The 26733-nt window shown below is 47.0% G+C and overlaps 1 protein-coding gene across 3 annotated transcripts in view; it reads right to left on the bottom strand.

Moving 5' to 3' along the window:
- FAM120C (family with sequence similarity 120C) overlaps window positions 1–26733 on the bottom strand; it is a 45233-nt gene that overhangs the window by 6911 nt on the left and 11589 nt on the right. The window contains exons 3-16 of one of the 3 annotated variants that reach the window (XM_056540439.1): window positions 22747–22829; window positions 21264–21392; window positions 20433–20535; window positions 20154–20236; window positions 17673–17959; window positions 17309–17588; window positions 15362–15533; window positions 14064–14313; window positions 13334–13448; window positions 12438–12647; window positions 10304–10505; window positions 10089–10227; window positions 8496–8562; window positions 445–635 (exon numbers count right to left, since the gene is read on the bottom strand). In XM_056540439.1, the coding sequence (XP_056396414.1) occupies window positions 445–635; window positions 8496–8562; window positions 10089–10227; window positions 10304–10505; window positions 12438–12647; window positions 13334–13448; window positions 14064–14313; window positions 15362–15533; window positions 17309–17588; window positions 17673–17959; window positions 20154–20236; window positions 20433–20535; window positions 21264–21392; window positions 22747–22829 (2311 nt within the window). Of the gene's footprint in view, window positions 636–8495; window positions 8563–10088; window positions 10228–10303; window positions 10506–12437; window positions 12648–13333; window positions 13449–14063; window positions 14314–15361; window positions 15534–17308; window positions 17589–17672; window positions 17960–20153; window positions 20237–20432; window positions 20536–21263; window positions 21393–22746; window positions 22830–26733 lie in introns of all 3 variants that reach the window. The other 2 variants (XM_056540440.1, XM_056540438.1) reach the window with 2 other exon arrangements.

Here is a 26733-nt window from a genome sequence, read left to right as displayed (position 1 = left end):
CCCAGCCCCCATGTCACTTTTTTCCCCCCCTATATATTGCAACTTATTCCTTCTACAGTCAGGAACAACTAGCAGCATTGCAATACATGTCGGACCGGGAACTTTCCGTGTCCGTACTATTTGGGCTGGCATTGTGTCAGAACCGGGATAACACTGCTGTTTGGCCAATTTCATAGAAGGTCCGGCGGCACTAAGGATAACGTATGTGGGCACCATAATAGCAACCTGACACAATAGAATCAGAGCACCACAGAAGATTTTGGTTAAGTACGTGTGCAGAGGGATCACTTGCAAACACGTTGCAGCATTTTTACTATTGGGAGGGCGGCGTAGGGGTGGGGGTGACTCTGTGCCTCCTATAACACTCTCCTCCTCCCATGTTGCCCTGTATTTTTTTTTTCCTGCACTGCTTATTCCTCCTTCTGGAGGGCTGTTGGACCCAACTTTTCGTCGCGGCAGTTGTCGCCGCCATCGCCGCTCATTCCTGCGAAGTGAGGGGTGCTGCCGTTGCTGCAAGGCTCACTGCATTCTCTGGGTAAGGCACATGCTACGGTTTGAGGGCTGGATTCTTCCTCCGCGACTGTGGTTCCGCTGGTCCCGTTCACGTGGGACGGACTACGGCTGTCTATAGATCCCTGGGGTAAAAATGCAAATATGAGAGATTATTGTGTAACCTTAAAGGGTTACTCCGCTGGAAATTATTATTATTATTTTTTTTAATCAACTTGTGCCAGAAAGTTAAACAGATTTGTAAATTACTTCTATTTAAAAATCTTAATCCTTCCAGTACTTATCAGCTGCTGTATGCTCCAGAGGAAGTTGTGTAGTTCCTTCCAATCTGACCACAGTGCTCTCTGCTGACTCCTCTGTCCATGTCAGGAGAGGTTTGCTATGGGGATTTGCTTGTACTCTGGACAGTTCCTTACATGGACACAGGTGTCAGCAGAGAGCACTGTGGTCAGAAAAAAGAAATTCAAAAAAAGTAGATTTTTGGACTTACCGTAAAATCTCTTTCTCTGAGCTTCTATTGGGGGACACAGGACCATGGGTATATGCTGCTTGCCACTAGGAGGCTGACACTAGGCAAAAAACAAAAGAAAGGCGTCTCCTCCCGGCAGGATATACCCGCCTCCTGACTCTGAGCAACGCAGTTTTAGTCCCAAAGCAGAAGGAGCACCGACCAAGAGAGAACAGTCCAAACACAAACCCAGACAAGAAGGGAACCAACCACAAAAAAACACACACCCCGCACCACAGGGGCGGAAACTGGCTGGTCACAAACAAACCAATGGGCAGGTGCTGTACGGTAAGTCCAAAAATCTACTTTTGTTGAGCGCTTCATTGGGGACACAGGACCATGGGACGTCCTAAAGCAGTCCCAGGTGAGGGAAGACCTCATCCCAGCCAGAAAAGAACTCAGGCGGACATCTGAACTGCCGCCTGTAAAACCTTGCGGCCCAGACCTACATCAGAGGATGCAAAGGTATGAACACGGTAAAACCTGGCAAAAGTATGCAGAGACGACCAAGTTGCCGCCTTGCAAACCTGTAGAGTCGAAGCCCCGTGGCTGACTGCCCAGGAGGCCCCCAACGCACGGGTGGAGTGAGCACTCGAAAAGGTGGCACCTGACCCTTGCAGCAATACGCCTCTGAAATGGCGGAGCGGATCCAGCGGGAGATAGTAGCCTTGGAGGCTGGGAGCCCCTTGCGCCGCCCATCTGGGAGCACAAACAGAGTCACACCGCCAGAAGGAGGAAGTGACCAACAAATAGGTCCGAACCAAGTCCAGCTTGAGAAGTTGGCGCTCCGGTGGATGAGTAGGGGATGGGCAGATAGAAAGCAATATGATCTCCTTGTTCAAGTGAAAAGAAGTCACAACCTTGGGTTGAAAAGAAGGCACCAGCTGAAGAAGCACCTTGTCTTGGAGGATCACCAAAAAAGGGGAACGGCCAGGGAGGGCAGCCAATTCTGACACACGGTGAATGGACGTGAATGCAACAAGGAACGCCACCTTCCAGGAAAGGAAGGGAAACCTGACCCAGAGGCTCAAATTTCTAAGATCCCCTGGCGCAATTGATTGACCCAAATGGAGAGGGCTTTGGAAACCCATGTGGAGGCAAAAGCTGGGAACAAAGCCGAGCCCGCCGCCTCAAAGGCAAATTTTGCCAAATTTTCAATGCGCTTATCTGAGGGGTCTTTAAAGGAAGCTGCGTTGGCCAGCGGCAGGGTAGTAGATTTAGACAGCCGCGACACAGGAGGGTCCACCGTAGGCGGAAAAGACCACTTTGTAACCAGGTCCTGATAAAAGGGAAAAATAGCTTGGAGGTTCTTAGTCCCTTGGAAGCGCTTATCCGGATGCTAGGGGACTCCCAGCTAGGGAATAAAGAGACCCATGTGGAGGATAGAGGGAGCCTTATAGAAGAGGGGAAAGGGGGGAACATACTCACCCACAGGAACATAACTCACCTCTGAAGTCTTCGACCAGTTAAGGCCCCCCCCTGCCTTAAGCCCGACTTGGCAAACAGGGGCAAGTGGGGGACCCGGACCCAGGGTACACCACCAGGCGCTGGTTGGTGGCAAGGAGGGGATAACGGTCCATCCAGCAATGCACCGTGCCCCTAGCGCGCATGTGGGGGATCAGGCAGCGTCATGCTCGTGTCGCCCCATGCTAGAAAAAACAAAAAAGGAGAGAAGACCTAACTAGACACTGATACTAGGAAAAAAACTAAAGAAATAAGACCAGGTCTGGAGAGCTCCCAACCTGTGTCTGCCTCCTGCTGACACTAAACTAAAACTGACTTGCTCAGAGTCAGGAGGCGGGTATATCCTGCCGGGAGGAGCCAACTTTCTTTTGTGCACGAGAAAGAACAGAACTTCCTGTGGAACATACTGCAGCTGATAAGTACTGAAAGGATTAAGATTTTCAAATAAAAGTAATTTACAAATCTATACCATTCTACATTATTAATTCGAATACAGTAGAAATATATTAGTACATTTAGGAAAATTATTCACCTTTGCATCTTTAGTTTTCAGTAATCATTATTTTCATTTCAATATTATAGCATCCTTATCTATATATAGATTTATATTTCTAGATATTTTCTTATGTGTTTTTGTTCAGTCTGTTCTCATAAGTCAGCTGAGCGCATTACGGTTTATTCCTTGCATTACATCAGACTTAGCGATTTCAGCATTTTATATCGTTTTTCACTCGGCAAACTAACAGAAAACTATAAGCTCTAACATTGACCATCTATACAAAATACACATTTGATTTTAGTATGTGTTACAATAAAATTAATGTTTTTATTGTGTTACTTTAATTTTTCTTTTTATATGTGTCTTGGCATATGGTCAATATGTTTTCATTTCATTATTTATTCTTTATTTTCATGTTACTTTATGTGCTATGTTATCCCATGTTTCGCAGGGTTTTTAGAATGGTTGCTCATTTAATAGCCCATTTTTACCGGTGCGAAAGGGGAAGGACGACACACATTTGGCCCTGCCCCCCTTTTTTCCCATCTTGGGGGTGGGCCATGTAGGTCTGGTCCTGTATAAAAGGCTTGTGCTTACCTATATCGTATGACTAAGGCCAATTAGGTGGGCCGAAACGCGTCACCCTTTCTGTGCTGTCCATGTACTGAGGTTTTATTCAATAAACCGCTTTGTGATATCCACTTGCGCTGGACAATTTACTTTCTCTAATTTACAAATCTGTTTCTAACTTTCTGGCACCAGTTGATTTAAAAATTTAGTTTCCAGTGGAGTACCCCTTTAAAGATATTTTCATCATCAGAAATATGGAGAAAGCAAAAGACAGTTGTCATGGTGTTTGTCCCCCTTTTTTTTTTTTGTATAACCCCTAAACTTGCCTCCATAACAGCGCTTCCCAACCAAGGTGCCTCCAGCTGTTGCAAGACTACAACTCCCAGCATACTGATTGGTTGAGCAGCTGTGCCCTATAACATACCTGTCATGATAGGCAGAAAACTGTGTCCCTGTCATGGAATGTGACCCTCTACACAGGGACACAGTTTTATGCTTTACAGCAGCTCCCTCTCCCTTCTACCTCACTACTCTCTCTCTCTGGGGGACAGGGACACAGTTTTATGCTGTACAGCGGCTCCCTCTCACTTCTTCCTCACTACTCTCTCTCTGGGGGACAGGGACACAGTTTTATGCTGTACAGCGGCTCCCTCTCCCTTCTTCCTCACTACTCTCTCTCTCTGGGGGACAGGGACACAGTTTTATGCTGTACAGCGGCTCCCTCTCACTTCTTCCTCACTACTCTCTCTCTGGGGGACAGGGACACAGTTTTATGCTGTACAGCAGCTCCCTCTCACTTCTTCCTCACTACTCTCTCTCTCTGGGGGACAGGGACACAGTTTTATGCTTTACAGCAGCTCCCTCTCACTTCTTCCTCACTACTCTCTCTCTGGGGGACAGGGACACAGTTTTATGCTGTACAGCAGCTCCCTCTCACTTCTTCCTCACTACTCTCTCTCTCTGGAGGACAGGGACACAGTTTTATGCTTTACAGCAGCTCCCTCTCACTTCTTCCTCACTACTCTCTCTCTGGGGGACAGGGACACAGTTTTATGCTGTACAGCAGCTCCCTCTCACTTCTTCCTCACTACTCTCTCTCTGGGGGACAGGGACACAGTTTTATGCTGTACAGCAGCTCCCTCTCCCTTCTTCCTCACTACTCTCTCTCTGGGGGATAGGGACACAGTTTTATGCTTTACAGCAGCTCCCTCTCACTTCTTCCTCACTACTCTCTCTCTCTGGAGGACAGGGACACAGTTTTATGCTTTACAGCAGCTCCCTCTCACTTCTTCCTCACTACTCTCTCTCTGGGGGACAGGGACACAGTTTTATGCTTTACAGCAGCTCCCTCTCCCTTCTTCCTCACTACTCTCTCTCTGGGGGACAGGGACACAGTTTTATGCTGTACAGCAGCTCCCTCTCACTTCTTCCTCACTACTCTCTCTCTGGGGGACAGGGACACAGTTTTATGCTGTACAGCAGCTCCCTCTCACTTCTTCCTCACTACTCTCTCTCTGGGGGACAGGGACACAGTTTTATGCTTTACAGCAGCTCCCTCTCACTTCTACCTCACTACTCTCTCTCTCTGGGGGACAGGGACACAGTTTTATGCTGTACAGCAGCTCCCTCTCCCTTCTTCCTCACTACTCTCTCTCTGGGGGACAGGGACACAGTTTTATGCTGTACAGCAGCTCCCTCTCACTTCTTCCTCACTACTCTCTCTCTGGGGGACAGGGACACAGTTTTATGCTGTACAGCGGCTCCCTCTCACTTCTTCCTCACTACTCTCTCTCTGGGGGACAGGGACACAGTTTTATGCTGTACAGCAGCTCCCTCTCACTTCTACCTCACTACTCTCTCTCTCTGGGGGACAGGGACACAGTTTTATGCTGTACAGCAGCTCCCTCTCACTTCTTCCTCACTACTCTCTCTCTGGGGGACAGGGACACAGTTTTATGCTTTACAGCAGCTCCCTCTCACTTCTACCTCACTACTCTCTCTCTCTGGGGGACAGGGACACAGTTTTATGCTGTACAGCAGCTCCCTCTCCCTTCTTCCTCACTACTCTCTCTCTGGGGGACAGGGACACAGTTTTATGCTGTACAGCAGCTCCCTCTCACTTCTTCCTCACTACTCTCTCTCTGGGGGACAGGGACACAGTTTTATGCTGTACAGCAGCTCCCTCTCACTTCTACCTCACTACTCTCTCTCTCTGGGGGACAGGGACACAGTTTTATGCTTTACAGCAGCTCCCTCTCACTTCTTCCTCACTACTCTCTCTGGGGGACAGGGACACAGTTTTATGCTTTACAGCAGCTCCCTCTCACTTCTACCTCACTACTCTCTCTCTGGGGGACAGGGACACAGTTTTATGCTGTACAGCAGCTCCCTCTCACTTCTTCCTCACTACTCTCTCTCTGGGGGACAGGGACACAGTTTTATGCTGTACAGCAGCTCCCTCTCCCTTCTTCCTCACTACTCTCTCTCTGGGGGACAGGGACACAGTTTTATGCTGTACAGCGGCTCCCTCTCACTTCTTCCTCACTACTCTCTCTCTCTGGGGGACAGGGACACAGTTTTATGCTTTACAGCAGCTCCCTCTCACTTCTTCCTCACTACTCTCTCTCTGGGGGACAGGGACACAGTTTTATGCTGTACAGCAGCTCCCTCTCACTTCTACCTCACTACTCTCTCTCTGGGGGACAGGGACACAGTTTTATGCTGTACAGCGGCTCCCTCTCACTTCTTCCTCACTACTCTCTCTCTGGGGGACAGGGACACAGTTTTATGCTGTACAGCAGCTCCCTCTCACTTCTTCCTCACTACTCTCTCTCTGGGGGACAGGGACACAGTTTTATGCTGTACAGCAGCTCCCTCTCACTTCTTCCTCACTACTCTCTCTCTGGGGGACAGGGACACAGTTTTATGCTTTACAGCAGCTCCCTCTCACTTCTACCTCACTACTCTCTCTCTCTGGGGGACAGGGACACAGTTTTATGCTGTACAGCAGCTCCCTCTCCCTTCTTCCTCACTACTCTCTCTCTGGGGGACAGGGACACAGTTTTATGCTGTACAGCAGCTCCCTCTCACTTCTTCCTCACTACTCTCTCTCTGGGGGACAGGGACACAGTTTTATGCTTTACAGCAGCTTCCTCTCACTTCTACCTCACTACTCTCTCTCTCTGGGGGACAGGGACACAGTTTTATGCTGTACAGCAGCTCCCTCTCACTTCTTCCTCACTACTCTCTCTCTGGGGGACAGGGACACAGTTTTATGCTGTACAGCAGCTCCCTCTCACTTCTACCTCACTACTCTCTCTCTCTGGGGGACAGGGACACAGTTTTATGCTTTACAGCAGCTCCCTCTCACTTCTTCCTCACTACTCTCTCTCTGGGGGACAGGGACACAGTTTTATGCTGTACAGCAGCTCCCTCTCACTTCTACCTCACTACTCTCTCTCTGGGGGACAGGGACACAGTTTTATGCTGTACAGCAGCTCCCTCTCACTTCTTCCTCACTACTCTCTCTCTGGGGGACAGGGACACAGTTTTATGCTGTACAGCAGCTCCCTCTCCCTTCTTCCTCACTACTCTCTCTCTGGGGGACAGGGACACAGTTTTATGCTGTACAGCGGCTCCCTCTCACTTCTTCCTCACTACTCTCTCTCTCTGGGGGACAGGGACACAGTTTTATGCTTTACAGCAGCTCCCTCTCACTTCTTCCTCACTACTCTCTCTCTGGGGGACAGGGACACAGTTTTATGCTGTACAGCAGCTCCCTCTCACTTCTACCTCACTACTCTCTCTCTGGGGGACAGGGACACAGTTTTATGCTGTACAGCGGCTCCCTCTCACTTCTTCCTCACTACTCTCTCTCTGGGGGACAGGGACACAGTTTTATGCTGTACAGCGGCTCCCTCTCACTTCTTCCTCACTACTCTCTCTCTGGGGGACAGGGACACAGTTTTATGCTGTACAGCGGCTCCCTCTCACTTCTTCCTCACTACTCTCTCTCTCTGGGGGACAGGGACACAGTTTTATGCTGTACAGCGGCTCCCTCTCACTTCTTCCTCACTACTCTCTCTCTGGGGGACAGGGACACAGTTTTTCCCCATCTTCCCTCCGCTTAGACAGACTGTGGAGCACTTCACAACTTTTCTTCCCACCGCCAGCACATCTGCCATTTGCCTGGTACCTTTTGCAAGACTACAACTCCCACAGCATGCCCTTACAGTGAGGACACGCTGGGGGTCTTGCAACAGCTAGCGGGCGGATGGTGGATGTGCAGTGCGGGCGGTGGGAGAGAGGCTGGAAGACGTGCCGAGAAACTGTGTCCCCATCCCTGAGACACCACAATTACGCCGAGGTGGTCCCGATCTGCTCTCCTGGATAACCAGCCGTGAATTCTAACACATTTAGATGCCAACCAACCGGCTAAGAAGAGGGCTCAGATCTTGAGCGCGATTCTTAGTTAATGTGTGCCCTGCATTCTTAAAGTGTAAGCCCAAGATAAAAAGCACAATGCAACACCTTAAAAGTGCACAAGGAATTAATTATTCTGCACTGATTTCCTCTGTAGACAAGGTATACAATGTCCGAGCATTCTGTCAGGATTTTAATTTTGTGCTGAAAGAGGGTACTCTGCCCCTAGACATCTTATCCCCTATCAAAGGGATAAGATGTCTGATCACAAGGGGTCCCTCAGCTGGGGACCCCGGTGATCTCTGTGCAGCACCCGGAGTTCCAAACAGTATGTTTAGAATGCTGGGTACCCGCGGCGGGGGTCCTGACATTACACCAATCCCCTTCGTGACATCACGCCACGCTCCCTCTGTTCATGTCTATGGGAGGGGGAGTAATACTGAACATGACCTAAAATGTGTAAAATATCATATTACATCTGCTGACAGATTGATACACGTCGTCTATAGGCCCAATTCATACCTGTTTGTTCACTTTTTTGTTTGTTTTTGTCACTTTATTAACAGAATTGTTGTTATCTCTTCCACGTCTGAAAAAATTAAATAAAATAATAATAATTATTAAGCCAATAATCTAATTAAATAAATGATATTCAGCTGATCACCACAATTGTCAATTTCATATATAAATCTAATACAACACATTATCTATGTATGTATATATATATATATATATATATATATATATATATATATATATATATGTGTGTATGTTCCAGCATCACGTCCAAACAGCTACAGATATTAAAATGAAACTTGGCCACATGTTACTTATATGTCAACAACAAACATATGATAGGTAATTTAACCCTTACTCACCCCCATTTGCCAGGGTCGGGGTTTTTGTTTAAAGTCCCATACAAGTCTATGGGAAATATATGTTACTGCATAACCTCCAAATGGCTGGAGATATTTCTATAATACTTGTTCACATGTTACTTATATGTCCACTAAAAATATAGGATAGTTAATTTAAAGGGGTAGTCCAGTGGTGAAAAACGTATCCCCTATCCTAAGGATAGGGGATAAGTTTGAGATCGCGGGGGGTCCGACCGCTGGGGCCCCCTGCGATCTCTCTGTACGGGGCCCCGGCTCTCCGCCGAGATAGCGGGTGTCGACCCCCGCACGAGGCGGCGGCCGACACGCCCCCTCAATACATCTCAATGGCAGAGCCGGAGATTGCCGAAGGCAGCGCTTCGGCTCTGCCATAGAGTTGTATTGAGGGGGCGTGTCGGCCGCCGCCTCGTGCGGAGGTCGACACGCCCCCTTCCAGCGGGCTGTCGGGGCTCCGTACAGGAGATCGCGGGGGGCCCCAGGGGTCGGACCCAACGAGATCTGCAACTTATCCCCTATCCTTAGGATAGGGGATAAGTTGCTCACCACTGAATCACCACTGGACTACTCCTTTAACCCTAACCTACCCTTATTGCAAGGGTGTTTTTTTTTGTTTAAAGTCCAATGCAAATTTATGGGAAACGTATGTGGCTCCAGAGGTCAAAGGTCACTCCCAGCTTCCCAGGCATCAAGCCAGCTAGTGTTGGACACAGCTGGTGTCACTTGGAGGATCCATTGGGGGACACAGCACCCACCCCGTTGGTTATTAGTTTGTTGATCTCAGGGTCGGTTGCTTGTCAGTGGTTTTGTTCGGTTGTTTTTGTCTGGGCCTTACTGGGACTTCTGTGGTCGGGGTATATCCTACCAGGAGGGGCCGACTTCTTTTTTGTTAATGCCTAGTGTCAGCCTCCTAGTGGCAGCAAGATATACCCACGGTTCCTGTGTCCCCCCCAATGGATCCTCCGAGAAAAAGATTTTACAGTAAGTATAAAAAAATCTACTTCTTGCACTTATAACTTACAATGGCATCGGTCAGGTAAAGCATGTGCCGAGCAGTTGCCCTTAGCAACCAATCAGATTGCTTCTTTCATTTTTCAGAGGCTTTTTTTTTCAATGAAAGCAGCGATCTGATTGGTTGCTATGGGCAACTGGTCTACTTTTCCTCTGGACGGGTTTTGATAAATCTCCCCCATTATCCCCACGTAACATATCAAATACTCACCCCTTTCCGGGACCCCCGACAGAAACAACTTGCATGCCGAAAGCTCCGCGGCCCCGGGAGGGTTTACTCCCAGCCCACTGACCTACAACCATACCAGCAATTTCCAGCTTGCCTCCTTGGGGAGGAATAGGATGAACTCCTGCAATGAAGAAAAAGAAAATTACGAACAAACAAAATAAAAAGCATCTTGTGTTACAAGATACAGAATTACTCACCCGAAAAGCCTCTGTTTCTTCCAGGTGGTGGCGGGGGCATGGAACCCATGGCTCTAGGATACAGTGGAACAGGGTAAAACGGTGGCATCATAGGGGGCATGAATGGTGGCGGCGGAAGAAGTGGCGGAGGTGGTTGGCGATTAAGATTGATCCCCTCCAAGATGCTCTGTCTCATCTTCTCCACTTTGGCTGCCTGCTCTGCCTGCCGTGAGCAAATAACAAAGCATATCGATCCACATTACACTATGGAGTTTATTGCAAACAAAGATCTAATCCAGTGTTTCCCAACCAGTGTGCCTCCAGCTGTTGCAAAACTACAACTCCCAGCATGCCCGGACAGCCTTCGGCTGTCCGGGCATACTGGGAGTTGCAGTTTTGCAACAGCTGGAGGCACACTGGTTGGGAAACACTGATCTAATCTGTCACTCAGTACCTAATCCTGACCATGTATATATAATTCTTCTGCCTCTATCACCTACATTTAGTACAAAAATCCCTCTTTTCTTTGGCTCTAAGTGTTAGAAATCCTCTCAGAGGAAGGGGGCGTGTCCCTCCCTTGTGGTGGTGGGAGATGATTGGTGTGTGATGGGAGGGGGCGTGTCCCTCCCTTGTGGTGGTGGAGGATGATTGGTGTGTGGTGGGAGGGGGCATGTCCCTCCCTTGTGGTGGTGGAGGATGATTGGTGTGTGGTGGGAAGGGGCGTGTCCCTCCCTTTTGGTGGTAGGAGGTGATTGGTGTGTGGTGGGAGGGTGTGTGTTCCTCCCTTGTGATGGTGGAAGATGATTGGTGTGTGGGGGCGTGTCCCTCCCTTGTGGTGGAGGATGATTGGTGTGTGATGGGAGGGGGCGTGTCCCTCCCTTGTGGTGGTGGGAGATGATTGGTGTGTGGTGGGAGGGGGGCGTGTCCCTCCCTTTTGGTGGTGGGAGATGATTGGTGTGTGGTGGGAGGGTGTGTGTTCCTCCCTTGTGGTGGTGGAAGATGATTGGTGTGTGGTGGGAGGGGGTGTGTCCCTCCCTTGTGGTGGTGGGAGATGATTGGTGTGTGATGGGAGGGGGCGTATTCCTCCCTTTTGGTGGTGGGAGGTGATTGGTGTGTGGTGGGACGGTGTGTGTCCCTCCCTTGTGGTGGTGGAAGATGATTGGTGTGTGGTGGGAGGGGGCGTGTCCCTCCCTTGTGGTGGAAGATGATTGGTGTGTGATGAGAGGGGGTGTGTACCTCCCTTGTGGTGGTGGGATATGATTGGTGTGTGGTGGGAGGGGGTGTGTACCTCCCTTGTGGAGGTGGGAGATGATTGGTGTGTGATGGGAGGGGGCGTGTACCTCCCTTGTGGTGGTGGGAAGGGGCGTGTCCCTCACTTGTGGTGGGAGGTTATTGGTGTATGGTGGGAGGGGGCGTGTCCCTCCCTTGTGGTGGTGGGAGGTGATTGGTGGGTTTGCTCATGCAGCCTTGTCCATCTTGTCATCTCTTGTCCATGACTCACGGGGCATGGGATTGTGGGGGCTGATGGAGATAAGCTGAGGCACAATTCACATGCAGTGGTCATGATTAGACTGTGGCATTTAAATAATCTACCCGGTGCGGAGGTTTCTCTGCTCCTGGTAGTTACAGCAGGAGCCCGGTTATCATACTGATGGCAGAGCTCCTGCGATCCCTGCACGGGAGAGCAACAGGCTTATTCTAGCATCATGGCCTTAGCCTTAAAGGAGTTCTCCAGCAAAAGGGAACATTCCCTGTCTACAGGATAGGGGATAAGCAGCTGATCACGGGGGTCAGTTTACCACTTGGACCCCCGTGATCTCCAAAACGGGACCCCGGTTCTCTCGGTAGACGGCATGCACTCCATTCATTTCTATGGGAGCCCCGATGATGCCTGAGACCTGTACTCGGGTCTTTTTGGCACTCCCATAGAAATGGATAGAGCACGTGCTGCCTGCAGCATGTACTCCTCATGGAGCGCCGGGTCCCGTCCCGGAGATCGTTGCCTAACATATCCTACCCTGCGTATAGGAGATAAGTTAATTTTGGCCATAGTTCTCCTTTAATGGCCACTGTAAAAAGGCAGTCATTAAGAGGTTAATTCTTGACCAGTGTCCAGCAACCATATATGTGTTTATTGATATAATCGCCGTCTTACCTGGCCATCACACAGTTCAATTAATGGGACTTTCTCACGGCCCGCTCGGATGAGCTTGCTCTGGAAAAGCTTCCCGTCGAAGTAAATCCAAGGACAGCAATGCTCCCAAGGGACCGGCTGGCCACAGGCATCGTTGGCAAAAAGTGCAGTGTCCACGCCGCTCATGAAGAGAGCTGCAAGTTGCACTCCGCGGGTATCCAGCTTTTCAATCTGCCCAATATAATTGGTGAAATTACATCAGATCGGTTTATTTTTTTTTTTTAAGAATTAGGCTGGGTTCACACCACATTTTTGCAATACAGTTCCCGTACACCTTTTCAATTTTAAAACCGTACGGAACCGTATCGAAAACCGTATGCATTGACTCTCCATTGAAAACCATATGCCAAAAGATGTATCCGGTTGTGTCCGTTTTGTATCTTGTACGGTTTTGTCCGTTATTTTCCCTGTACCCAAAAGCGTAGTCTACGACGGTTTTTGGTCTGGGTGAAAAACCGTATTGAAACTGTATACGTTTTTTTTTATTTTTACGTGGAAGTCAATGGGAATCGTACTGAACCATATGTGCGTACGGTTCCATCCGGTTTGCACCATACGGTTTTTCACTTTGCACATGCGCAGTGCACGCTGAAAGTTTTTCTCTTAGAATTTCAATCAAACAAGTGAAACTTTATTCATAATGGAGTGAAAAGTTTAAAATGTATATGTTCTTTTTCTTACAAAAAACGGATGCAACCGGACATCATTTTTCAAACCGTATGGGGGTTTTGATACAGTTTAGTCAGGTTTTGAGGAATCCGTTTTTCATCAAAAACCTGACGCGGGAACTGTATTGCAAAAACATGGTGTGAATGCAGCCTAAGGCCATAAGTTTATGATTGACGTTCATCCCTTACCTTGAGCTCTTGAAGTTGGTCTGGCTCATATAGTTGAGAAGATACAGCTTGGGCTAAGAACGCATCCAGCTCGTGTCTCAGTAATATCCTTCCTCCAGGCCACTGCATCATATATCTGCATATAAGAAGAGGCTGTGACTACTTCATGTCCTGAGGAGCCAAAACTACTCCTCTGCGGACTGTCCGGCTGGCTACGACCGCTCGGAAATGTGCCATCTCCATAGATGGCAATGCACTTCTGAGCGGATTCCAACTAAAGAACTTAAAGGGGTACTCCGCTGCTAGACATCTTATCCCCTAATGATCTCCAAATGATAGGGGATAAGGTGTCTGATTGTGGGTGTCCCGCTGCTGAGGCTCCCTGGCCAGGTTCCTGTGGCAGTGGTTGTGAAGTCACGGCCACGTAACCCCCCAAGACATCACACCATGCCCCCTCCATTCATGTCTATGGGAGGGGGCGTGTCTGCCGACACGCCCCCTCCCATAGACATGAATGGAGGGGGCATGGTGTGACCTCACGAGGGGCGTGGCCATGATGCTGGAGCACTGGTGTAACCCTTTAAAATTCCACGCCAGATGTTTAAATTCTACCATGTGCACTATGCAGCAGAATCCCCTTGGAAATAATGGAACTCTGCTGCAAACGAATTTCCAGAGGATATAGTTTCACTGGATTCCGCCGTATGAACGAGGCTTAACACCATAAAGGCAGAAGAGCGGTTCTCCTTACCGCAGTACGCAGCACATCAGTAGGAGGTGAGTGGGCACGTTGGCAGGATTCAGCATACTGGGGGTGTCCGACTTCATACATGCCAGGAACGCTCTCATTCTGCGGTTCTTGTCTTCTACAGCTTTGCCGAGCCATAGTTTCTTTAAGTTTGGACAGGTCCATTCTCTGAAGGTCAATGCGGACACCAGCTCTGGTGTTTGAGGAGACTTTCCTTTATAGGCGGACCATTCCTTGATGATCACTGGTGGAACTAGGGAAGTAAATGAAAAACAATAAAATTAGCAAATCGTATCAAGGTGTCGTCTCTTTCAACTATGCCAGTGTTTCTCAATCAGGGTGCCTCCAGCTGTTGCAAAAGTACGGCTGCCAGGGCATGCTGGAAGTTTTAGTTTTGCAACAGCTGGAACACTGCACTAGTAGAGTTTCATTCCTGAATGACCAATTGTTAGCATTTATGTAAACATGGTGGTTTAACAGCCCTAACATTTTTTTAATCTGCGCAGGATCCTGAACGTGTGAACGTACCCATAAGGGGGTTAAAGTCCTATACACAATAGACCCCTTTTAGCAATGAATATCCATAAAATAAGACAACTCCGTGAAGTGAAGGGGAGATGGCACACAGAAGAAAGAAATATCCGTAGGAAGATTATGTTTCAGATAAGGCAGCTTAGTAGAACAAAAGGATTTGCATAGAGCAAGAGAAAAAGTATTAAAGACAGGAAGTAAACAAGCGTCACCTGGTTTGTGGTTTGCGCTGTGTACACGTTCTGTCACCTTAAAGGGGTAGTCCAGTGGTGAAAAACTTATCCCCTATCCTAAGGATAGGGGATAAGTTATAGATCGCGGGGGGTCCGAGCGATGGGGCCCCATGCGATCTCTCTGTACGGGGGCCAGGCTCTCCGGCCAGATAGCGGGTGTTGACCTCAGCAGGAAGCGGCGGCCGACACGCCCCCCTCAATACATCTCTATGGCAGAGCCGGAGATTGCCGAAGGCAGCGCTTCGGCTCTGCCATAGAGTTGTATTGAGGGGGCGTGTCGGCCGCCACTTCGTGCGGAGGTTGACACGCCCCCTTCCCGCGGGCTGTCGGGGCTCCGTACAGGAGATCGTAGGGGGCCCGAGTGGTCGGACCCCCCGCGATCTCAAACTTATCCCCTATCCTTAGGATAGGGGATAAGTTGTTCACTACTGGGTTCACCACTGGACTACTCCTTTAAGAACCCCCTAAATGCTGAGTAACCAGTCCACATTATACAGTAGAAAAGCCATTAAAAAAAAGTGCACATTAACCCCTTACCGTCCACGGGCAGGCGACGACGCATTGCTAGTCGCTCCAGACGCCTCTGGGTCTCGGCGAGGCTGAAGAGGACTCCGTATACATACTGTCGGGCTGGGCGGAAGAGAATGGCGGAAGGAGGAAGGTCGCCGTTGCACTCATCCTCTATACAAACAGGCAGTTTAATCTCACCCTATGGGGACAAAAAAAATAAACATGTAGAAGAATTAGCCCTGGGCAGTGTTTCCCAAACAGGGTGCCTCCAGCTGTTGCAAAACTACAACTCTCAGCATGCCCGGACAGCCAACGACTGTCCGGGCATGCTGGGAGTTGTAGTTTTATATAGCCAAAAACAAAGAGACCCACAATACTAATATTATTTCAAAAAGTATAACAATCTTCATTAGACAATAAAAAACAGTTTTAAAAAATTAGTAAAAGGCAGAGGATGACCTTACGCAGGAGACAACAGGTGCCAGTGGACCTGGTATGGGTAATGTAGGTATTCAGTCAAGAGCATACATAATATAAGGCTGGCGTAGCTGCATGCTTATAATATCGTAACAATAGATATAATATCTAACATACATTGAGGTAACATAGGGAGCAGCAATGCAATACAACAGACATTAATAGGAAATACCTAAAAAAGACTACCTGTCATATACCCAAAGGCCAGGAGCACCAAGCACCAACACCCCAACGCACGTTTCGCGTATGGGCTTCGTCAGGGGGCGTCAGGTATTTCCTATTAATGTCTGTTGTATTGCATTGCTGCTCCCTATGTTACCTCAATGTATGTTAGATATTATATCTATTGTTACGATATTATAAGCATGCAGCTACGCCAGCCTTATATTATGTATGCTCTTGACTGAATACCTACATTACCCATACCAGGTCCACTGGCACCTGTTGTCTCCTGCGTAAGGTCATCCTCTGCCTTTTACTAATTTTTTAAAACTTTTTTTTATTGTCTAATAAAGATTGTTATACTTTTTGAAATAATATTAGTATTGTGGGTCTCTTTGTTTTTGGCTATATATTGGTACCCCCGGGACCTACATACGGCACGTATTGTTTTGCCGTTCTTGTTGTTTGGCTAAATTGAGTTGTAGTTTTGCAACAGCTGGAGGCACATTGGTTGGAAAACAGTGATATAAGTGGTGTTCTGCTTACAATACAGAAATGCTTAAAATTAATTCTATATAAAAATCTTAATCCTTCCAGTACTTATCAGCTGTTGTATGCTCCAGAGCAAGTTGTGTAGTTCTTTCCAGTCTGACCACAGTGCTCTCTGCTGACACCTCTGTCCATATCAGGAACTGTTCAGAGCAGGAGAGGTTTGCTATGGGGATTTGCTTGTACTCTGGAAAGTTCCTGACATGGACAGAGGTGTCAGCAGAGAGCACTGTGGTCAGACTGGAAAGAACTACACAACTTCCTCTGGAGCATATAGCAGCTGATAAGTACTGGATGCATTAAGATTTTTAGATATAAGTAATTTACAAATCTGTTTAACTTTTTAGCACCAGTTGATTTAAAAAAAAAACTTAAGTTTTCCCGCGGAGTACCTCTTTAGAGTATGTTCACACATACGCTGATTTGATGCGCAGGATTTTCTGCTGCAGATTTTAATGTAAACGAAATGACTGAGCGCAGCTTCTAATCGGCAGTTACAAATCCTGCGCATCAAATCTGCACAGGATCCTGTACGTGTGAACGTACCCTTAAGGGAGTTAAAGTACTCTGAACAGTTCCTGATACAGACAGAGGTGTCAGCAGAGAGCACTGTGATCAGACAGAAAATAACTTCCTCTGGAGTATACAGCAGCTGATAAGTACTGGAAGGATTAAGATTTTTAAATAGAAGCAATTTACAGATCCGTATAACTTTCTGGCACTCGTTAATTTGAAAAAAAAATTTTTTTCCCCACCGGAGTACCCCTTTAAAGCAATGTGTCGTACCTTGGTAAGAACATGGTAAATGTATGGGTACATGAGTCCACGGCGATGTCTATGTTCTGCCACCCGTAAGACTTCGGGTGCCACCGGAGGTAGAGGTGGAGTGGTGATGTCCATGTGGTTCCTTGTCGCCATGGACAGCAATGATGGAATCTGCGATTCGTTGTGCCCCATGTTCTGGCCAGACTCTCCCCCTCCAGACTGGTGGCCCCAGTTTTGGGATAGCTTGTCACCAGAAGATTCCTCCCAGTTAGTCTTATGCTGACGGTTATCCGTCACATGGCTGCAGGAAGAAACATAAAAGGCTCTAACCTACAGCAAGACTTCATTACATGACATATAAAAGGGAAGAAATGATGAGAATTACTTGGATGCGGCGCCATTATGGTCTTCATCAGATGAAGAGGAGGGTGACGATTCCTGGCCCGACGATGGAGAAGGCTTCAAAGTCAGGTGATTATGGAACTTGGAAGCGGTCGTGTCATATGGCAGGGACCAGCCGGAAAACGGGCCCCCTTTCAGAAAGTTATCGTCGTGGAAGTGAGAAAATTCGCCCATGTGGTGAGGAGGGAACATGAACCCGGAGTTGGGTCCGGGAGGAAACGGGTGGTGCTGATGATACTGCAGCTTAGCAGGCATCTGGTGGTGTCCGAACTATAAGAGAAGACAATGCTTTAAAGGGGTACTCCTGTGGGAAACTTTTTTTTTTCTTAATCAACTGGTGCCAGAAAGTCAAACAAATTTGTAAATTACTTCAATTAAAAAATCTTAATCCTTCCAGTACTTTTTAGGGGCTGTAAACTACAGAGGAAATGCTTTTCTTTTTGGATTTCTCTACTGTCACGACCACAGTGCTCTCTGCTGACCTCTGCTGTCCATTTTAGGTACAGAGCAGGAGAAAATCCCCATAGCAAACATATGCTGCTTTGGACAGTTCCTAAAATGGACAGAGGTGTCAGCAGAGAGCACTGTGGTCGTGACAGAAGAGAAATCCAAAAAGAAAAGCATTTCCTCTGTAGTATACAGCCCCTAAAAAGTACTGGAAGGATTAAGATTTTTTAATAGAAGTGATTTAAAAATCTGTTTAACTTTCTGGCACCAGTTGATAAAAAAAAAAAAAAAAAAAAAATAATAATAATAATAATAATAATAACATTTTCCACCGGAGTACCCCTTTAAGGGGTTAAAGGGAATATGTCATCGGTGTCACCCAAACTTGTTGGTACAGGCTTATAGTATGAAAAACTACAACTCAAAGCAAAACTACAACTCCCTGTATTCTGTGCAGATTTGATGCGCAGGATTTTAAGCTGTGATCAGTCATTCAGTTTATATCCAAATCTGCAGCAGAAAATCTGCGAAGAATACTGTACGTGTGAATAGACCATAAAAGTTTAAAGGGGTTATGAGGGAATAGAAAGACACAGAAAGCCTTTATTTCCCAAAAACAGCGCCACCCATGTCCTCAGATTGTGTCTGGCATTACAACTTGGCTCCAATTCAAAGGAACTGAGCTGCAATACCGCACATAACCTGAGGACAAGAGTGGCGCTGTTTTCAGAATAAATCATCTCTGTTTTTCTAAACCTGGATATCCCCTGTAATAATTTAACCCAACAGCATAAAGAGGTACAGAACTAAAAACAAACAGAAAAAAAATAAAATAAAACATTGTACTCCTGTTACTCCCCCGTCACTCTAGCATCTATGCTCCAATGGTTCCTGGCTCATCATTGTTTACTTATTCCTGGAGCAATGATGCGCCGCACACTCATGTGACTGCTGCAGCCAATCCCTGTGTCCCATACATGCTGCCGTCATCATGGAGGCCAGTGATTGGCTGCAGCGGTCGTATTACTCATTACAGCAGGAAGAGTAACCAAAGGCTGCAGGGACCTCCAGAGTGTCGATGATGGAGCAGATTTAACATGTTGTTTTTTTATATAAAAACGTATCCCCTATTCTTAGGATAGGGGATACGTGTCAGATCACATGGGGGCCCGGCAGTCTGCAGGAAGGGGGCATGTACGACCGCCGGCTGACATGCTCCCTCAAAACATCTCTATGGGAGATCCGGAGCGCTGCATTGAGGGGGTGTTTCAGCCGGTGGTCGACACGCGCAATTTAGACAGAGAGCCGGGGGCCCCGTACGGGAGATCACTGGGGATCCCAGCGTTCTTCACTGGGTGCCACTGTGTATTCGTTTTAGGAGTCTTTGAAGGTCTCAGCAACCGGAACCCCACTGACGACCAAAAAACTTCTGACATGTCGCTAGGACATGGCAGAAGTTTCTTAAAGGGACAGGTACCCTTTAAGAATTTACGATTCTTATTAAGTATTTTCAATACTTCCACAAATACAGACAATCCGAATAACGTCTATAGCTAAGAACAGTAAAATTAATGCCTGAAACAGAAACAGCTCCACTGTAGTCCATGGGTTGTGTCTGGTACTGCATAGTCAAGTGAATGGGGCTGAGCTACAATACCAGGCAAGGCCTATGGATAACAGGCGCTTTCCCTCATCCCAGACATACTAATTAGAGATGAACGAACTTACAGTAAATTTGATTCGTCACAAACTTCTCGGCTCGGCAGTTGATGACTTTTCCTGCGTAAATTATTTCAGCCTTCAGGTGCTCCGGTGGGCTGGAAAAGGTGGATACATTCCTAGGAAAGAGTCTCCTAGGACTGTATCCACCTTTTCCAGCCCACGGGAGCACCTGAAAGCTGAACTAATTTATGCAGGATAAGTCATCAACTGCCGAGCCGAGAAGTTCGTGACGAATCGAATTTACTGTAAGTTCGCTCATCTCTAATACTAATCACTGTAAGACAACAACGCTCACCATAGGCTTGCCGACATGTACTCCTCCCATTTGGTTGTGTGGTAAAGGAGGGACTCCGAACTGGTTGGGCCCATATCCTGCAACTGAGGAAAGCAGAAGCTTAGAGCAGAGTTTTCCAACCAGCGTGCCTCCTGCTGCTGCCAAACTACAACTCCCAGCATGCCTGGACAGCCAACGGCTGTCCAGGCATGCTGGGAGTTGTAGTTTTGCAGCAGCTGGAGGCAGGCTCGCTTAGAGGCATTAGAGTACTTTGCATATAGGATTTACTAGCATACCCACCAACGTAAGGAGAAGGATTGAGCGGAGGCGGACGTTGCTTGGTGGCGACTGAATAATATTCCACGGCTTTTTTAAAGCGTTCGATCTTATCTTCTGTTCTGGACTAAAATATAAATAATAAAATAAATGGATGAATTCTCTTCCTGACTTTCACAGTGATGTTACTAAATAATATATATGTATATATATATATGTATATATATATATATATATATATATATATATATATTAAACACAATAGTGCGGCACTCCAGAAAAGTTTCAGAAAAAATAGGTGAATTTATTGTCTCACATCTTAGCAGCTGCAGCTTCTATGATGTGAGACAATAAATTCGCCTATTTTTCTGCAACTTTTCTGGAGTGCCGCACTATTGTTTTTCTACTTTTATGGACTTTTGTCGGGTCTGGAGTGCTCGCAGGTCCAGACCCGGGTCAGGGATCCATTTTAAATAAAAAGAGAATATCCACAGCACACATCCAATAGGTGAAAAATCAGAAGTGGTTTATTCCATCAAACAGTGTCCAGAACAACGTTTCAACCAGCTCTCCTGGTCTTTTTCAAGCTCTGAGCTGGTTGAAACGTTGTTCTGGACACTGTTTGATGGAATAAACCACTTCTGATTTTTCACCTATTGGATGTGTGCTGTGGATATTCTCTTTATATATATATATATATATATATATATATATATATATATATATATATATACATATACATATATATAATAATTTTTTTTTTATAATAAAATAATAATTATATATATATATATATATATATATATATGAAATGTATGTGTGTGTATGTATATGTAAAGCGGACCTTCTACTCACCTGTGAGTGTCTGAATATCTCTTTCCCCACAGCGTCCAGATTGGAGGAGTCTTTGATAGTTGCCACATACTCGGAGACGGCTTTTATGACCACGTCACAAGGTGGCAGGACAAGCTGGTGGGCACGGACCTGGAAGTAACCAGTCATATCAGGAAAACGGGCATGAGAAATATTATTGTCTGCTAGGACTGGATTGTTATATTGGGGGGTTTAAAGGTGATCTGCAGGCATAGACACTTCTCCGCTATTCGCAGGATAGGGTAAAAGTGTCTGATCGCTAGGGGGTGGGGTATCTGAACACTGGGACCCCCGTGATCTCCTGTACGGGGCCCTGGCTCTGAGGTGGCTCTCCCATGCAGGAGGAGTGTTGGCCGCAGCATGACGCCACGCCTGACATGTATCTCTATGGGAGAGGTGGGGAGGCAGCGTTCGTGCCTCTCCCATAGAGCTGTATGGAGGGGGCGTGTCGTCTACCTCTGTGAGGTCAACGACCCCCGCATTAGCTGCGCAGATCCACGGCAATGGTTGGTCTTTGTACGGGAGATCGCGTGGTGTCCCAGTGGTCGGACATCTTTCCCCCCCGGCGATTTGATACTTATGCCCTATCCTGCGGATAAAGGATAAGTGTCTAAGACTGCAGTACTCCTTTAAATATATGGCCAACTGTGTAAAGGAGTGGTCTCCAAACTGTGGCGCTCCAGATGATGATAAACTACAACTCCCAGCATGCAGGGAGACTACACAGTTTGGAGACTACTGGTGTAAGGCATGGATAGGATGTAGTCAGTAGAGTAGCTGTCTATACTGTCTAAAATATAGGGTAACTACAAGCTGTAGTAAGGTCTTCCCTAATAATGGTGTTCCCCAACCTGCAGATATCCAGCTGTTGCAAAACTACAAAAACATGTGGCATGATTGGGGTTGCAGTTTTGAAACAGCTGGAGAGCCGCAGTCAGCGTACCAAAACGCGTAGGAGTGGCGCTATCCAGGTCTCTGCCGTGCACCTTCTCTTGTGGGTATTCGTCATGTACTATCTTGCTGCACTGTTATGCTAGATTTTGACCTATAGCATATGGCACTTTAACTATGAAACTATATTGTACTCGATCACTTTAGTGCTCCATACTGCTGCTAATTAGATTGTATGTACTTTATACCATACATAATATGCCCACCTACCACCATCTTTAACGGCAGATGTGCCGGTGATGTCGCTGTATTTTTTTGATGCTGTTGTCCCTTCCCCTTTTTTTCTTTCTTGAAACCTTATGGTTCTTTTAATGCATAACAATAAAAATGTCTATATATTAACAAGTGACTCCATGTGTTTCTGTTGTTAGGTCTACTTATAGATAAGCATCAGATATTGCACAGTGACACTATATCAGAATGAGAGTCATTTGCAGTGCTAAAATGTACATTTATACTTATTCGGCGTCAGACGCCCTGCAAATCGTGATGTCACATGCACAGAAGTAATCACCTTGAGTGAAGCGAGAGGATGATCTGGTCCCAGCAAACTCCAATGAAATGCGGCCAAATCTTCATCCGGAAGAATATGATTACCTGCAGCAATAAGATTACACCACTGGTTTAATAGACTTTAATGGCAACCTTGTTAAACTGAAAGGAAGGGACGGCTGCAACCCATTATTCCCTCCCCTTCTCAAACTAGTGCTTATTAATACCATGTAATCTTCCATGTTGCCCCAGATGCCACTCATACCTGGTTAAACCTATCACCAAACTAAACCTTTAATATATTGTTCCTTATGTAATGATAAGCAGCAGTTGCCGGGGCCGAAAATGTCATACTGCCACTCAGCCTATCGCCGGCCGAGGCGGGACTTCGCTGTGGCCGGTGATTGGCTGAGTGCAATATGACCACCAGCAAGAGGATCGCAGCGGAGACCAGAGTGGGTTACCGGAGGAGCGATGGAAGGCATGTACCTCTATTTTTTTTTACTGCCGGCAGTCTGACAGGCAATTTTCCCATCCTGAAATACTCCTTTAACCTTTGTATGTTTTTAATGTGATTGAAAAAACAGCCACTAGGTGGCTCTGTCCTGTTTCATGCACAAGGCAGTTAGTTTGCCAGGCCTGTTGGGGAACGCCCACTTTCTCGTGCCGGGAGCTCACACAATGTGAGCATGGGGAAAGGTATGATACACAGCTTTTTAAAGCTTGGAAAACAATTTAAGGGCAGGAGGGATGTTGGGAGTAGTTAGGGAATATAATCTGAGTTCCAAAATATGGTTTGATGACAGGTACTCTTTAACCCCTTGCCGCAAAACACCCTGTTTATAAGGCGTTGCGGCATGGGAGGGTTATGAAGCGAGCTCAGGAGCTGAGCTCTCATCATACCCGCACGGTCCCGGTTGCTATCAGCAGCCAGGACCCGTGTCTAATGCCGGACATCGCGGTTCAGGCAGATGTCTGGCATTAACTCTTTAGACGCGGCGATCTAAGTTCCCTGCGCAGGCCCCCTCCCATAGACTTGCATTGAGGAGGCGGGGCTATGATGTCACGAGCTCCCGGGGCTGGCTCCAGCGTTCGCAACAGTTTGTCCCAAACGCTGAGCAGCAGAGTGCCACTTTACCTTTCTGTCACCAGTTGATATGAAAAAAAAATGTTTCCCAATAGAGTGCCCCTTTAAATCTGCAACTTTTTCTGTCATCACACAACATCTCGGGCCTGTTCTGCTGTATGCAGTTTAGGACTCGTTCACACTGCAGGCGTGCTCTACTAAATGGAGCTCCGGTCTGTCCGTCTGAAGGACAAGAGTTGAGCGAAGAAAATAAATACTGCACGTCCTATTTTTTTTTCTCCGCACAACTCCTGTAAAAAAAAAAAAAAGAAAAACGGACACGACGGACCCCATTCAAGTCAATGGAATCCATCGGGACCCGGTGGGGTCAGTTGTGCTCTGTCCCATTTAGGCACAAAAAAAAAAAAAAACAAACGGGCTCTGAACAGGTCGAAGAACAATGATAGTGTGAACTTAGCCCCCTATCTGTGTTATGCAGTCATGTGATCTAACCACTGAGCTCCCACAATGCACTGCACTGAATATAATGCTGTTTAAATGGAGAATAAACCATCATAAGTAAAAATAAAAAAATGAGCACAGGAAAGTTGAGCAAAGTATTAGCTAATGTTGTATGAAGGTGCAAACTGTGTAATGTTGTGCAATTACAGAGAGAGAAGCTACCGTGCACCCGATATCATCCGAATTCTCCAGCAGAGCAGTATGGGATATATAACTGGTTGAAATGGCTATTTAAAGGGGTACTCCGCTGGAAAACATCTTATCCCCTATCCAATGGATAGGGGATAACATGTCTAATCGTGGGGGTCCCGCCGCTGGGGACCCCTGTGATCTCCGCTGCGGCACAAAGTCATCCGGTGCACAGAGCGAACTCCATTCCATGCCAGATGACTGGAGACTACAACCGCCACGTCCGCACTGTTCATGTCTATGGGAGGAGGCGTGACGGCTACGCACTAGCCGTCACGCCCCCTTCCATAGACATGAATAGAGGGGGCGTGGGGTGACGTCACAAACACAGTGGCTCCAAGCTTCCGTGTTCCAGACATTGCTGCTGCCGGCCCAGAGATAGAGGGGGGCTCAGCGTGGACCCTCGTGTTCAGACATCTTATCCCCAAACTGCGTCTCTACAGCTATTGCAGAACTACAAATTCCAGCATGCCCATACAGCTGACGGCTTCAGCCAGCCCCAACCCTCCTGCTCTGAGCATCAGCGAGATTCAGTGTCTGATTGGCTGAAGCTGCACACACCTCCAGCTCTCATCACTAAAGAGAACATGACTCATCAGTGCATGGAAGAAACCACATGGTCTGTGTCTCTCTGGAGAGTGGGGGCTGCTTTCAGAGAGGGAATTGGACAGAGACAGAGTGGATGGCTGGATGTTATCATTCCCTCACTTCATCCATGTAAGTGACAACCAAAGAGGGGAAACTTCTCTATATATGGCTAATGAATGATTTTTAGTCAAATAAGTAGAGAGGGAAAGGATCGGGTTATGGGTTTGGTTCCCCGAAGTACCCCTTTATATCATTATAGGGGCACATTTACCACTACTGGATTATTCTATAAACGCACACACAAGGCCTCATGAATGCATTTGCTTATTTTGGCCCCTAATACCGTACAGAAATCACACTAAGGCTGTATTCACACCACGTTTTTACAATTCAGTTCCTGTATCAGGTTTTTGATGAAAAACAGATTCCTCAAAACCGGACTAAACTGTATCAAAACGTGTGTACAAATCTTACCCCGTATACTGTTTGAAAAATGATGTCCGGTTGCAACCACTTTTTTTTTTTTTTTTTTTTTAAACATGCGCTTTTTAACTTTTCATTCCATTCTGAATAAAGTTCCATTCCCAGCAAGCAAGGTAGGTGGAACTTTTGGTATGCACTGCGCATGTGCAAACTCAAAAAACGTATTGTGCAAACAGGATGGAACTGTACACACATACGGTTCTCATTGATTCCCATTAGAGATGAGGTAACTTACAGTAAATTCGATTCGTCACAAACTTCTCGGCTCGGCAGTTGATGACTTTTCCTGCATAAATTAGTTCAGCTTTCAGGTGCTCCCGTGGGCTGGAAAAGGTGGATACAGTCCTAGGAGACTCTTTCCTAGGACTGTATCCACCTTTTCCAGCCCACCGGAGCACCGGAAAGCTGAACTAATTTATGCAGGATAAGTCATCAACTGCCTAGCCGAGAAGTTTGTGACGAATCGAATTTACTGTAAGTTCGCTCATCTCTAATTCCCATGTTAAAGGAACCAAATACGGGTTTAATACGGTTTTTCACCCGGACAAAAAAAAATTTAAAAAAAACTGTGGTAGGCTACGGTTTTGGGTACAGAAAAAAACAAAAAAAAAAAAAAAACGGACAAAACCGTACAAGATGCAAAAAGTACACAACCTGATGCATCTTTTGGCTTACGGTTTTCAATGGAGAGTCAATGTGTACGGTTTTCAATATGGTTCCGTACGGTTTTCAAATTGAAAACGTATATGGGAACTGTATTGCAAAAAACGTGGTGTGAACCCAGCCTAAGGGTACATTATCCGTACGGGCGGATTTTTTTTTTTGCGGGTTTTCCGCTGCGTATTTGAAAGGTGGGCGGGCTCTTCTCGGCTGTCCGCAGCAGATTTTCCACGGCGGACTTCACACTGCGGAAAATCAACCGCAAGCCCCATTGAAGTCAGTAGGGACTGCGGCGGATTTTCCGCAGCGGAAAATCTGCTGCGGACAGCCGAGAAGAGCCCGTCCCCCTTTCATATACGCAGCGGAAAAAAAAATCAATCCGAATGTGTGAACATACCCTAAGACATTCTTTCCGGACCAACGTGTCTCCAGCTGTTGCAAAACTACAACTCCCAGCATGCCCGGACAGCCGTAGGCTGTCCGGGCATGCTGAAAGTTGTA

Source organism: Hyla sarda, chromosome 9 (assembly GCF_029499605.1).
Source record: "Hyla sarda isolate aHylSar1 chromosome 9, aHylSar1.hap1, whole genome shotgun sequence".
NCBI classification, from domain to species: Eukaryota; Metazoa; Chordata; class Amphibia; order Anura; family Hylidae; genus Hyla; species Hyla sarda.
Note: the sequence above shows the minus strand (reverse complement) of the source record. Positions and strands in the feature narration are given on the sequence as shown.